Source organism: Sipha flava, unplaced genomic scaffold (assembly GCF_003268045.1).
Source record: "Sipha flava isolate LNK unplaced genomic scaffold, YSA_version1 219_pilon_pilon, whole genome shotgun sequence".
Classification (NCBI taxonomy): Eukaryota; Metazoa; Arthropoda; class Insecta; order Hemiptera; family Aphididae; genus Sipha; species Sipha flava.
The window spans coordinates 203070-215961 of NW_020272848.1; the positions used below are offsets into that span (position 1 = coordinate 203070).

At 24.7% G+C, this 12892-nt stretch overlaps 3 protein-coding genes across 5 annotated transcripts; 2 read left to right on the top strand and 1 right to left on the bottom strand.

The window, feature by feature from the left end:
• Positions 1 to 3882: 3882 nt before the first annotated feature.
• LOC112683099 (methyltransferase-like protein 5) lies at positions 3883 to 5979 on the top strand. 3 transcript variants are annotated; one of them, XM_025553964.1, is made up of 4 exons: positions 3883 to 4060; positions 4116 to 4241; positions 4951 to 5314; positions 5388 to 5979. In XM_025553964.1, exons 3-4 carry the CDS (start codon positions 5080 to 5082, stop codon positions 5798 to 5800), a joined length of 648 nt encoding a protein of 215 aa, XP_025409749.1. In that variant the 5' UTR covers positions 3883 to 4060; positions 4116 to 4241; positions 4951 to 5079; the 3' UTR covers positions 5801 to 5979. The 3 variants fall into 3 exon arrangements, with proteins under 3 accessions (XP_025409749.1, XP_025409750.1, XP_025409748.1); XM_025553965.1 differs by having other exon boundaries at positions 4135 to 4241; positions 4936 to 5314; XM_025553963.1 differs by having other exon boundaries at positions 4135 to 4241.
• A 630-nt stretch (positions 5980 to 6609) lies between these two features.
• Positions 6610 to 10734, bottom strand: LOC112683100 (ubiquinone biosynthesis O-methyltransferase, mitochondrial). Its single transcript, XM_025553966.1, has 7 exons — positions 10510 to 10734; positions 8920 to 9048; positions 7985 to 8111; positions 7820 to 7923; positions 7621 to 7753; positions 6919 to 7078; positions 6610 to 6749 (listed from the first exon to the last, which is right to left on the bottom strand). The coding sequence occupies exons 1-7, from the start codon at positions 10560 to 10562 to the stop codon at positions 6634 to 6636; spliced, it is 822 nt and encodes a 273-aa protein (XP_025409751.1). The 5' UTR covers positions 10563 to 10734; the 3' UTR covers positions 6610 to 6633.
• Positions 10735 to 10987: 253 nt separating this feature from the next.
• On the top strand, positions 10988 to 12732 carry LOC112683098 (probable 39S ribosomal protein L49, mitochondrial). Its single transcript, XM_025553962.1, has 3 exons — positions 10988 to 11134; positions 11602 to 11791; positions 12401 to 12732. The coding sequence occupies exons 1-3, from the start codon at positions 11072 to 11074 to the stop codon at positions 12679 to 12681; spliced, it is 534 nt and encodes a 177-aa protein (XP_025409747.1). The 5' UTR covers positions 10988 to 11071; the 3' UTR covers positions 12682 to 12732.
• The last annotated feature ends 160 nt before the right edge of the window (positions 12733 to 12892 follow it).

The window sequence follows — 12892 nt, forward strand, 5'->3', positions numbered from 1 at the left end:
AACCTAAAATATTCGATCATCAACATTCGAAATTAGAGTTGTCTTCAACTTTTTTCAATATCAAATCATAATACGAACATAGTGATTTCCAATTAGAAGTATGACAATATCTAGGAAAGTAGACTACTTATATTATTATACATTTTTCATTCAACTTCATACCACATGTTACTCTCAAATAATATATTCATTGAAAGTTATTAATTTAAAATTAAACTAATATAATAAGTATTATGTTTATATTATAAAATCTATATATTTTCTTGATGATTTTAAAAGAACCACTTTTAATTAAAACAAAATATATTAAGAATAAGAATAAAAGTAAAAAAACTATGAGTCTCCTAGGTTGGATGAAATACAAGGATGGATAAATAGTATTATTCTAGGGTGAAGTAAGGTATTTTTGTGGTATAAATAATTTCTTGAAATTATTTTTTGGGCGTATAATTTAATTCCCCATTACACGATTAACTTAGAAATTAAATTAATCTTTAAAAACATAATTATTTTAATAATAATATTTCGAAAAAACTAAGAGAACATGAAAATTTCTATTTTCTATAAATAGTTCAAAAATTAAAAAAAATCTAAAAATTCTACCATCTATAGCGAAATGGGATATACCATTAAGTGAAAATGACATGTATCAATATAGGCGTGCAAAGACGGTGTGCTGTGGTATACCCTGTAGCCCGTGGTTTTATTACAACTTTTATTAATTTGGGGACTTTGTTTAAATTTTAAGTTACAAATAGTAAAAATTAGATAAAATAAATTAGGACCTCCATTAAAAATGGAAAAATTCTAACTTATGGTTTAATCCAAATTTATCTTTTTTTTAGGAGGGAGGGTAAGATGAGATTCAGTAAGGCTCATATAAAGAAAAGCGGTAAAATGTTCTTCATGTGGCATATGACGCACCCCATAAAAAATTCCTGCGCACGTCTATGTGTATCAACGATTATTATTTTTGAGTTACAATGAAAAAAAAATTCAATTTTATCGAAAACTGATATGCCGTGAATTTCCATATATTTGTATAACTTTTTGACATCTTTTCGCAACTATTAAGAAGAAAATTGTTGGGAAATACTTAAAATGACACCCTTTCAAAGCACTAACTAGACAATATTTCTTACGAGAATCTGTTGTGATGGAGCTTGATTATCATAAAAATTCTTCTGGTCAATATCAAACAACACAGACTAAAGATAAAAAAAAAACAAAATGATACTTGACAAAATATTATGCGATTTCGAGTGGTAAAGATTTCAAATCTCAGATATTATTTTAAGTTTTTTATAATTATTTCTATGTTTTTCTTCATTATTTGAAAATTTGTTAATAAATTCAAAAATGTATTTCTCCCCTCCCCCAAAGTACCAACTAAAACTTATTTTCTATCTATTAATTTTTATTTGGTGATGAATGAAGCACTCATTCAGATCGAAATAATGTATACAGATCAAAAACAAAAAACATAAACCACAGTAAAACCTACGCATTCCTCGTTTCAGTCAGAATCTAAAATATATGAATATAATTTAAAAATAACATAAATAATTATTTACTGTACTTGTAATAATATTTTATACATTTATAATTCTTTATAAGATTATCAACGATTTATATTTCACATTAATATCGGTTAAATAATTTGAAATATTCCAGACTTAGTATAAAAAAAGATTAAGCTTTATTTACTGCAAAAATTGTAATAAATATTATTTTATACAATTGTTTGTTCTCTTATTTTTTTCTGGTATCTATTTCATGTTATTTTAAAACAGAATGCATAAAATGATCACTGCCAAGTGCCATTTATATTTGATGAGCTATAACTTATAAATATACAAAATTATTTCTCTATCTTATAAATGGTTATTGATTTTGGCAACAACTGTGAGTTTTTTAGAAGCATTATAACATAATGTTTTAAGTTATTCGAAAAATGAGAGATTTATACTATTTTATAGTTTTAAATATATTGAAGTCTTATTACTTCGGACATTATATAGTTTTTAAGTAGCATGTACTGATAATGTGTAAGCGAAAATTTCAAAAGTTAATACTCCTTAAGTTGCAATTACAATTTATGATAAAAACAAAAAAACTATTATGAAAAATAATAAAATGAATTTAGTTATGTATTGGGAAATATTGAATATCATTATAACAGGTAATAACTTAATAATTTATATGCATTTGTTATGTATAATTAAAGTATAGATACATACTAGTAATCATTTTCAAAGACCCTTAATAAATTTAAAATAATATTATTATTAATAAACAAAATAATATATAAATATATAAATTAAACATAAATAAAAAAATTGTGTATAAAAATCGGTTTATATATAAAAGTATTATAATACTCAAGAACTCATATATACATAATAATGTCTACCAATAAAAATATACGGTGTGGTTTTTAACTCAAAAGTTGTTCGTCAATTCGTGTTAAATAAATATAAGCCACAAACTAAAAGAAATAAAATATTTTATAGTTTTATATGCTTAACTCTTAGGCTTATATATAATTTGTATTTTTGTGTTGATTTATACCAATATTTGTGCTATGCGATGTTACTAACACAAACATATCCCCTATATGTTTTCATTCAGAAACATCGATGATAAGCAATAATGTACAAATATATTTTATTCGTCTAAAATATTACACAATAATGACTATCGAGAAAATAATTAAATATGAATACTAATTTATTATTAGTTATTGTGTTCATTTATAAATAAGTGGCCGATGGCCACAGAGAAATAAAGTAAATGTGCCCTACATTATTCATTAAATTATTGTGAAGTTTATTGTTTTATATATATATTTTTAAATCGAATGTTACCAATATTGTTGTAATTAAACAATAACGGCTGTATCCCTAGTTGATTTATGGTTTACCTCTTTTAATTGGGATACAAAATTAAAAATATTGTTGGCGTCGTTATAGTTATAGAAAACATCAAAAACTGTGGCCAATTTATTCAAGAGAGTTAAATAAACACGAATGAATGCTATCGATCTGTATAGATATAGCAGGTAGTATACAGCTAAATGCCTGATTCGAAATATTATACTTTTAAAATTATGAATAATAATTATCAATAGTTTTAAAAGAAGTTTAATATTTTCGGAAAAGAATTGTAACAAAATCAATGAATATAAATTTAGGTTTTACTATTCATAATTAAAGAAAAGAACATTAAATAATAGCGTTTACAGGAAATCGCAAAAAAGATACACACAAAAAGTAAGTTTAACAATGAACGCTAAAACCTATGAAACTTTCTTTAAAATCTTGAAGTTAATAGAATAAGAAAAAGCATAATAATAAAACAGGTTTTAGATTTTTAAATAAAAAATCAAAATACGTATAAAATTTTCAGTCGGTAAAACCATAACAAAAGCAAATATCACATTAAGTATAGCAAGGAGATCAATAACATTGGAATTATGAAGATATTAGGATTTATTTTTGATAAAAAAAAAAAAAAATGGAAAAAATTCATTTTAAACATAAGTACCCAACACTATCGAATATAAATCATTGCATACATTATGTTTTACACGCGTTGTGTTGTTCGGTTTTGGATTTAATTTTCTGAACTTCTTAATTTTTTAAGCTCTGAATAATGGCCCTCTAGTAAGACTTAGTTTCTCGTCCCTGGTATAGATCAACACATTTTTGTAGATCTACTGCAGTTTGTATAAGTTGAGCAACATTAAAAGACAATAATAATGAACTTGCGTAAGAAATTAATTCGCGTTCAAAAAATCTTGGCGCGTAACGAATTCTAACAAGGTATTTGTTATCTACGTGTTATCTATAAGGTTCGGCCATTTTACTTTGAGCGTTCACTTCATGTTTTATCAAAATAAAAATGTTTGTAGCGTTTTGCAGATCCATAGAAACCAGTTGTCCCTGATATTTTCGTTGGCTTTTTTTTTGTTATATTATGGTTTTAATGGTTTCAATTTAATTAATTAAATTACCTATTAATTTAATGGTTATGTCTTTTCCACCACAAAACGCTAGAGGTATTTTCGTTACTGTTGTATATATATTAAACTTGATTAACATTCATTTGAATAGTTCTTAAATTTTCTATTAGGTATTCAAAATCGAAAGATACTCGAAGACTTAGAGTTAAAAAAACAGTTATTATTAAAAACGGGAGCTGTTCCAACTCCTCCAACAATTTCTCATCCTATTACTCCGGTAAGGATCAAAATCAGTTTTAATAACCAAATTTATATTATTATTAACTGTTATTGTCTATTAATATTATTATAAAAGTTTACATAATTTTATTCAGAGTCATGATATATTATTTTATAGTAATAGTTTAATTTAAAACTCATTTAAATGTGAATTGTTTAAATCTTCCACCATAATTTGATTAAAATATATTCCTAGTTTGGATGTATCCATCGCTCATAAACTACAGTATATTTAAAATTTGAGCATACTATGGTATATGTGGATATATTCAAAACATTACATTTTAAATATTTAATAAAAATAATGTAGTTTTAATGTATTAAACAGACAAACATAATATTTTCAATTACCATAAATAGTTTTTGTCAACTTATATTTAGTTTTATAAATGTTTGTTATATGATTTTATATTAAAAAAAATTCTATATTAATTTCTTACGTTCCTTCCTGTTTACTTAATTTTAGTCTACTCAAAATACAATTGTTATAACATTTAATTGATGTAGAACTGTTATGTGGTAATTCATATGTACGTGTGATTAGTGGAAGAATAAAAAACAAATGATTGTATATAATCATAAATTTTAAGCGTGTCTTATATATTTTAACTTTCATAATTATTTGTAATAGTGAATTAATATAGGATTATACATTGGAGAATTCTTTGTAAGACTAATAATAATTTATGCAGTTTTATTGTTTATAGGGAACATCCGATAGTCATTTTCAACGTGCTCAAGCGTTGCAATCTGCTGGATTTTTTATTACTACAGATTCCGCTTTTGGAAACTCTATACTACCTGTATTACCACGACTTGAGAAATAAAATTCAATTATGGCAACAATGAAGTTAAAAAAGTTACAATATGAGCTTGAAGATATTGAGACATTTGAAAATCCAAAGATCGAACTAGAACAATATACTACATCATCACATATTGCTGCGTGTATTCTTCATACAGCGCAATTTGTTTATGACGATATAAAGGATAAGATGGTGGCTGATTTAGGATGTGGTTCAGGAGTGTTATGTATTGGTGCTGCTCTATTAAATGCTAAATTATGTACAGGTTATGCAGTATTATCTATAATAATAGGTTTCAACATTTAAAATTACAAGCTTTTGCTTTATTTGTTTTATAGGTTTTGATATTGACCCGTCTGCTATTAAACTGAGTGTAGAAAATGCTGCTGACCGAAATGTATCAGAGCGTTGTGAATTTGTTTTATGTGACGTAAAAACCATTTATACAAGCATAAAATCTAAATCATTTGATACTGTAATAATGAACCCACCATTTGGAACAAGACTTAAAGGAGCCGATTTAATATTTTTAAAAATGGCTTTAAACTTGGCTACTAAGGCTGTATATTCGCTCCATAAAACAAGCACAAGAAAATATGTGATGGATACTGCAAAAAGAATGGGTGTATATTCTAAGGTTATCGCTGAGTTAAGATTTGATTTGCCTGCATCTTATAAATTTCATAAAAAAGATTCTCTTGATGTACAAGTTGATTTAATACGATTTGTATTGCCAGGTGAGGAACAGTAAATTGATTCTGTTCCAATTAAATATGATATAATTTAAATTATATTAATTATTATAAAATTAATTGTATCGAGAAAATTTATTTTATTTTTTAAATAATATTAACTTAAAGATTTAAATTTAACATTGAACATTGTGGAAAAAATTTCTGGTGTAATAAATTGAAGTTTTTTTGCCTTAAATTGATGTGGTTGAATTTTCCTAGAAGTTAGTTTTCCTAGAACTCTGTTAAACTGTGAATTTTCACCAATTGAATGTCTATCTACTTTTAATCAAGTAATATTTTATTTTCATTTTAAATTATCAATAACGCATTGCATTTTATAACCTTTTTTGTATATTTGTTTTTTTTTTTTTTAATAGGAAAAATGATAGTTTAACTTTTGTTTTATTTTGTGGGAGTCTTCTAGATTGTACTTTAATGGTACTAATACTTCATTCTGTGCATCTATATATTTCAATAACTAGTTCATATACTGTCCATTTATGTACATACTTTATGCATTTATATTAATCAAGCATCAATAAATAAATATTTACATTTTAATTAAAAGTATAAAAGTAGTGCACAGACACAACAAATAAGTCAATTTTATCCATTTTTGTTTGATTATTGTATCTCTCAAAAAATGCTATACTTAAATTTTTTTACAAATACAATTATTTTTAAAATTTAGTTGTGTTACATTAGATTCATTTTTTTTTTTCTTAGAACTAAACTACAACTAAATTATTCAATTCATTAACTAAATAATTATTATTTTTTATACTTTAGAAGTATTTGTTTAGAAAATAAATAATATACAATAACATAATATACATAGAAATAATAAAATTTATTTTCCTTTAACTGCATGTAACGCATAAGAAATATCAGTCGAATCAGTCCAACACCAACGGTTTGTAAAAGGATTATATGTCAATCCATTAATTGCAATTGTATCACACTGGCCTAGAAAAACAAAAATACATAAAAAGGAAATTTTATTTTTCATATATTAGTCATATATTAATTAGATTTATATGTTTTATCAATGAATACATTATTATTTGCTGAATTAAATTTAAGTTTTGTATGGAGTGAAGTTATTAGATTAACAAATTAATAATTTTACACTTACAATTCATTTCCAAAATTGACTGTAGTTCATGTGGACATATAAACTTTTCCCATTGATGAGTGCCTTTAGGTATAAAATTTAATTGTTCACCTATTTTTACTACACTTAACCAAGAACAAAATGTTCTATTTGGTGTTGTAATAAACAAAGATCCGCCAGGCTGTATGAAACAGAAAAAACATTTTTGTACATTTTTTCATTTCTTAATTTCTAGAACAATGATTTATGGAAATATAAATGCAAAAATATATAAGTGAATTCATTTTAAAATATTCTTAAAAAAAAATTGATGAATATACTAAAAAAATTAATAATTATATATACTTATATTTATAAATTATTATATATTTAATTTCATTAAACTTATTTACCCAGTTTTTTTATAATTTAACTTTTAATACAAACTTCATAATTTTAACAAATTTTATGTAAAAAAATTTAATTAAACCTTTTTAATTGTTTATAGTTAAACTACAGTATTGTATCACAATCCCAAAATAGTTTACATGGCATAACAGAAATTTGATGAATAAATAAAAATGTAATCTTCCCTTATGTTCTTAAATATGTCTTGCTATAAAAAAATAATTATCTGGGCACTTGGTATACACTTACTAAAGAACTATATTGAACATGAAATTGTAACTTAACAAGTTGAAAATCTAATATACTGTTTTATTTTAATGAAAATAATATAATTACCTTTAAACATTCAACACAACTCGTTAAAAAACTATATTTGTTGGAAATATGCTCCAAAACTTCAGAAGTTACAATGGCATCATATGCCTCTACATTCAATTTCATATGTTCTTCAATAGACTCATTAAGATATCTGAAAATAAATAATTGAAAAAAATATAAAAATTAAATTCTTTAATGATTTTAAACATATAATTACTTGATATTTTTATTTCTAAGTATTACAGAATGATCAATGGCGATCGATATAAGTTCTTTGCTGGGATCTATTCCAGTGACATTACTATCCAGACGTGACAGAGCCTAAAAATTAAAATATACTGAATAAACTTCAATCTAACAAATAATTATATTTTCACTGTACTTCAGTTAGAACACCACCACCACAACCAACGTCCAGTATTTTTATATTTTTTAAACTTTGACGTGTACCAATGTTTTTGGTTTCTATCTTTTTCATGTTCAGTAATCCATTTATTATAAATGAAATTCTAATTTTAAATAAAACAAAAAACATTAATAGCAATAATAATTTATATAATCAAAATACAGAATTAGTATTAACCAAATAAAGTTTATGATGAATAATCAATAAACATAATAGTGTGGTAGATGTGAAATTACAAAGATAATTGACATTTTACTGATAAATAACCAAAAAATTCTATTTTTATTATGATTTTAGAAGAATTTATGAATATATAATATCAACTTAAGTTGCTATATGTCCCATTTGGCCAAGATAGTATCAATTTTTAGTATGGTGCCCCTATGATACGTTTCAGAATAGCCAATTAACCCGGAATAAGACTTCAATATTGTATGTTTATATTTTATTAAACTTTAGGTTGAAAAACCATAATATTATTGTCATAATAAAATAAAAAAATTGAATAATTTACTGTCAAAATCTATTTTCAACTATTTTTCTGATTTTGACGAATATTTTTGTTAAATACTTTTTTTGTATTTCCATTCCCTTACAACAGTTGCAGTTATCGTTTAACGAATCAACCATTATTTAATATTTTGTTAGTTATAGTAAACTAATCATTGTAGCATAGAATAATTATAATGTAGTCAGCATTTATTTCAGACCTTTTATCCCAGAAAGGGGTATTGTACATTTTCAAGGAAGAAATATGGTATGCCATAGTAGTAAATAATTAATAAAGAAATACGTTTTTGTAATAAATGTATCTGTGTAATTAAAAATAAGAAAGAATGAAAAAAAAAATGTTTCCAGTTTTTGCCAAATAAAATATGGTAATCGTTGTATAAAAATATTTTGTAAATTACCTCAATGGATTAAAAGAATGTAATGCATTTAATGGTCCATTACTCTTCCACCAAATATCTTTTAAATTAGAATGATGTTCAACTTCATTAGGATTTATTGTGTCTTTAGCAAAGTCTTGTGTTATAAATCTGAAAATAAATATAAGTTCTTTATTAATATATAGGTATAATAAATATTTATTTATTTCATCTTAAATACCATAAGAACATTAATACAATAAATGTCAAACAAATCAATCAAATCATTAAAAATTAGTCAGTTTAATAGTCAGAATACACATTGGTATTTGAAAAATATAAAAGAAAATTTTTTTACTTAATTTAATATATTTACTTAACAATATGCATTTCATTACCTAGTACTTATATAATAAGCTAAATTGTATTAACAATTCAAATATGTTATAATCAAACTAAACCTTGAAATAAAATTTTTAATAAAAAACTAAAGGATGGGAAATCTCTAGGTTATGACTTAATTAATAATAAAGTCCTCAATAATCTTCCTCACTAACCTAATCTTCTGATTACTTTCATCTTCCAAATTTTCTAACTGTAATACTTATACCAAAACCAAATGAACCGCAAACCCTAGCTACCTTCTACAGACTAATAAAATCTATAATGCAAATTCACAAATTCATCAATTTAGTTTTAATGCAAAATATTTCACAGTCCACCAAATTCATTGATTGACAGACAAAATATCATCTTTTATCGAAATTATGCAATTTTTTCAGATATTTTTTTGGACGTAACACAAACCTTAGACCGAGCGTAGTAAGGAAGCCTACTTATGGTTTTTTACCTACACAATATTATTTAATAATTCACTCATATCTCAAAAATCACTTCTATATACTCCGACATGGATGCTCATATTCATCATACTTTTGCATTAAAGCTGGTGCACCCCAAGGTAGCGACCTTTCCCTTGATCTATTTAATATTTATATGGCTGACATACCTGTTATAAAAACACCATCGTGGCCACTTACACAGATGACAGCACAATACTTTAAACTAGTAATAATCCTGATAAAACATCCAACTTTCTACAAATCCATTTAGATTCCATCAACAACTGCACAACTGAATGGCAAATAAAAATAAATCCAACAAATCTATTTATGTACCATTTACTTTAAAAATAACAGACCTTTCAACTATTTACTTCCAGGGTACTCAAAATCCATCATCTGATGTCAAATATCTCAGCATTACATTTGATAAAAGATTAACATGGGGCCTCCACCTTGAACTAAAAAAAAACACCCTCTACAGCTGACTACATTTACTCGTCCAGTTTTAAAATCAAAACTTCCAATCCACACCAATGTATTAATCTTTTTTGAAACCAATATGGACATAAACAATTCCAAATTTGGACTGTGCTAAGTTTTCCCAAACTTGCAACCCAAACAAGCATTCCAGTCAATTACTCTCCTTATAATTACCTCTGTTGCTTGGTTTGTATTCAACTCCACACTACACTCTAATATATAAATTGAATTTTTTTACTAAATAGCCATAAAACATTACAGTTTTTTGTAGTTACTTTGTCAAAATTGCGCTCTTACGATGTCTTACCTAAAAACGTTGATAGAATTTGAAATGTTCCTTTTCTTGGTGATAAAATTCATAATAGAATTAATAATAAACAGATTCAAATAAATAATTCAATACACAAATTAAACATTGAAAAAACTATTAACGAAATAGGGGTTGGGCTGTAGCACGATTAAAGATATATCTTCAATCATGGACTGTAGAAATCACTACTACAATTGTAGTTCATGATGAAATCATATTATTATATCACAACAATATTATTATAATCATGAATTAAGATAACCTGCAATTGTAATCATAAATCTTATACCAAGTTCACACTACTATGGTAGTGGTTCTATAGAATAGATTAGTTTTATCACAGAATAGATAATGTTCTAAGGAAACCATAATGTTATATCATCATGCAATGTGTAGAAGGGAATACTATTTTCAATTAAATTACCATCAATTAATTGAATAAAACGGAAGTATCTTAAATTGTATTTTTACTTTATCTTTAATTCAAATAGCTATTATTTTATAAATATCATAAAATAAGAATTGTTGTAATACCTATTTATTGGTAAAATTAGATGCAATGGCTCTAAGATTACTTATTAAAAACGCCATAATTACTAGTGGAGTTTCATTACGAATTAATGTAAGTATATTATTTAAAACCAAATAATTGTCTTCAAACTTCGTATGCAATTTATTAGACTCTAGTTTTAATTTAATACTAATACTTTTTATCAGGGTTTTTATTAATACGTATACATATTAATATCAATTAATATGTTGATTATACATATTATCTATACTTTTTTATCCTAATTTAAACAATTGATGTTAATTTTATAAATTTATTCTTCAGTGCTTCACTTAATTATAAAATATATTTTACTAAATTCAAGATTATGTGCCACAATGGTAACTAATTATGGCTTGTTATCATTAACCTTGGTTCACTGAAGTATAAAATATTAGAATCTTAATTATCTTAATTAATTTGTATAAATAGTAATTTATCTAAATTTAAAATTTTGGCCCGTCAATCAATTTTTTGTTATTATAACTGTTGGTGATAAAAATTCAGACATCATTAATATTTCACGTTATTTTGTACAGAATTCAATATGCAAACGTGATTCATCATATCGATCAAGTCCAATCGCTCAAGATCCATCTCATTATACCAAATATGAAGTGTCATCTTCACCAGAAGAATGGAAATTTGTAGAAAGACTATTACCGTTGACAATTATACCACCTCCACCTGATGGTAAAAATTTTCCATCTGGTTGGCAACCTCAAACAGGTAAATAAAATAGAAAAAATGTATAGTATACTTACTACAATTACTATTTATTTATCAATTTTATGTTAACCTATTCTTGAATTCAATAAGTTAACTAAGTTTTCAATGATTCCCATATTATTGTATATTTTTTGTCAATATCTTGATCGATCATTATTAAAATTGTTTTTCTTCCTGTTTATTTTTATTATTTATCTTTACATAATATATATTACAGCAGATTAATTTATAAAAAAACAAAATAATGGACTATTAATGAAATGTAGAAAACAGTGAAAAGAATTTAATTAGCGAGTTAGCAGAGAAAGATAATGTAGAATGACATTAGAGAAAGTGTAACCTTGGAAGTTGGCATAAAATGTATTGTGGGGATGAAAAGTTTAAGGATAAGTGAATATATTATTGTCTTTAATTTCTTAAATATTTTTAATTAGGAATCAATAGGAAAACAAATTCTATTAGTGTTTCGCTTTACTTCCTCTAAAAGAATACTATAGTAATCAATATATTTAAATATTATTTTGATTGAATAAAATTAAATTTTATATAATTAACTATATTTCACAGTATACATTTTAGTTATTTATGTTATTATTTTTTTTTTTTTAGCCAAGTTTGGGCAATATCCATACTTTGTTCACCGTACGCGCAATCATATGTTACCTGTATACCTCAAAGTGTCTATGAGAGGAACAAGACGCATCACCCAAATAAACAACGTAGATGGTGATATTTGGAAATTAGAAGAAGCTTTAAAGAAATATTTGCAAAAAGTATATGGTGATAAAAGAATAATTGCTACTAAGGTGCATGAAGTATGTGGTCATCTTTGTATACATGGTGATCATGTTTCAAGAGTTAATGAATGGTTACTTAAGAAAGGATTGTAAAGAATACACATCTAGTAAAAAAAAAAAAAAAAAATGTAATATAAAAATTAATATACAATAAAATCTATGTAAAAATAAAGTATTGCACTTTGACTTTAACACTATTGTTAAATTATCTATACATTATTTATACATTTATAATGCAGTTAACATACAAGAAATAAAAATATAAAAAAGTAGAAAATAGTAGTTACTGTTAATATTACAATAC

What these genes read in the sequence shown, in the direction of transcription:
- LOC112683099 (XM_025553964.1), top strand. Translation starts at nt 5,080, where the DNA reads ATGGCAACAATGAAGTTAAAAAAGTTACAATATGAGCTTGAAGATATT. An exon ending in AAATGCTAAATTATGTACAG is followed by an intron (nt 5,315 to 5,387) that starts GTTATGCAGTAT and finishes TTTGTTTTATAG; the next exon opens with GTTTTGATATTGACCCGTCT.
- LOC112683100 (XM_025553966.1), bottom strand. Translation starts at nt 10,562, where the DNA reads ATGAATTTTATCACCAAGAAAAGGAACATTTCAAATTCTATCAACGTT. An exon ending in AATTCTATCAACGTTTTTAG is followed by an intron (nt 9,049 to 10,509) that starts GTAAGACATCGT and finishes ATTTATTTTCAG; the next exon opens with ATTTATAACACAAGACTTTG. An exon ending in GTTGTGTTGAATGTTTAAAG is followed by an intron (nt 7,079 to 7,620) that starts GTAATTATATTA and finishes TGTTTCATACAG; the next exon opens with CCTGGCGGATCTTTGTTTAT.
- LOC112683098 (XM_025553962.1), top strand. Translation starts at nt 11,072, where the DNA reads ATGGCTCTAAGATTACTTATTAAAAACGCCATAATTACTAGTGGAGTT. An exon ending in GAGTTTCATTACGAATTAAT is followed by an intron (nt 11,135 to 11,601) that starts GTAAGTATATTA and finishes TATTTTGTACAG; the next exon opens with AATTCAATATGCAAACGTGA. An exon ending in TGGTTGGCAACCTCAAACAG is followed by an intron (nt 11,792 to 12,400) that starts GTAAATAAAATA and finishes TTTTTTTTTTAG; the next exon opens with CCAAGTTTGGGCAATATCCA.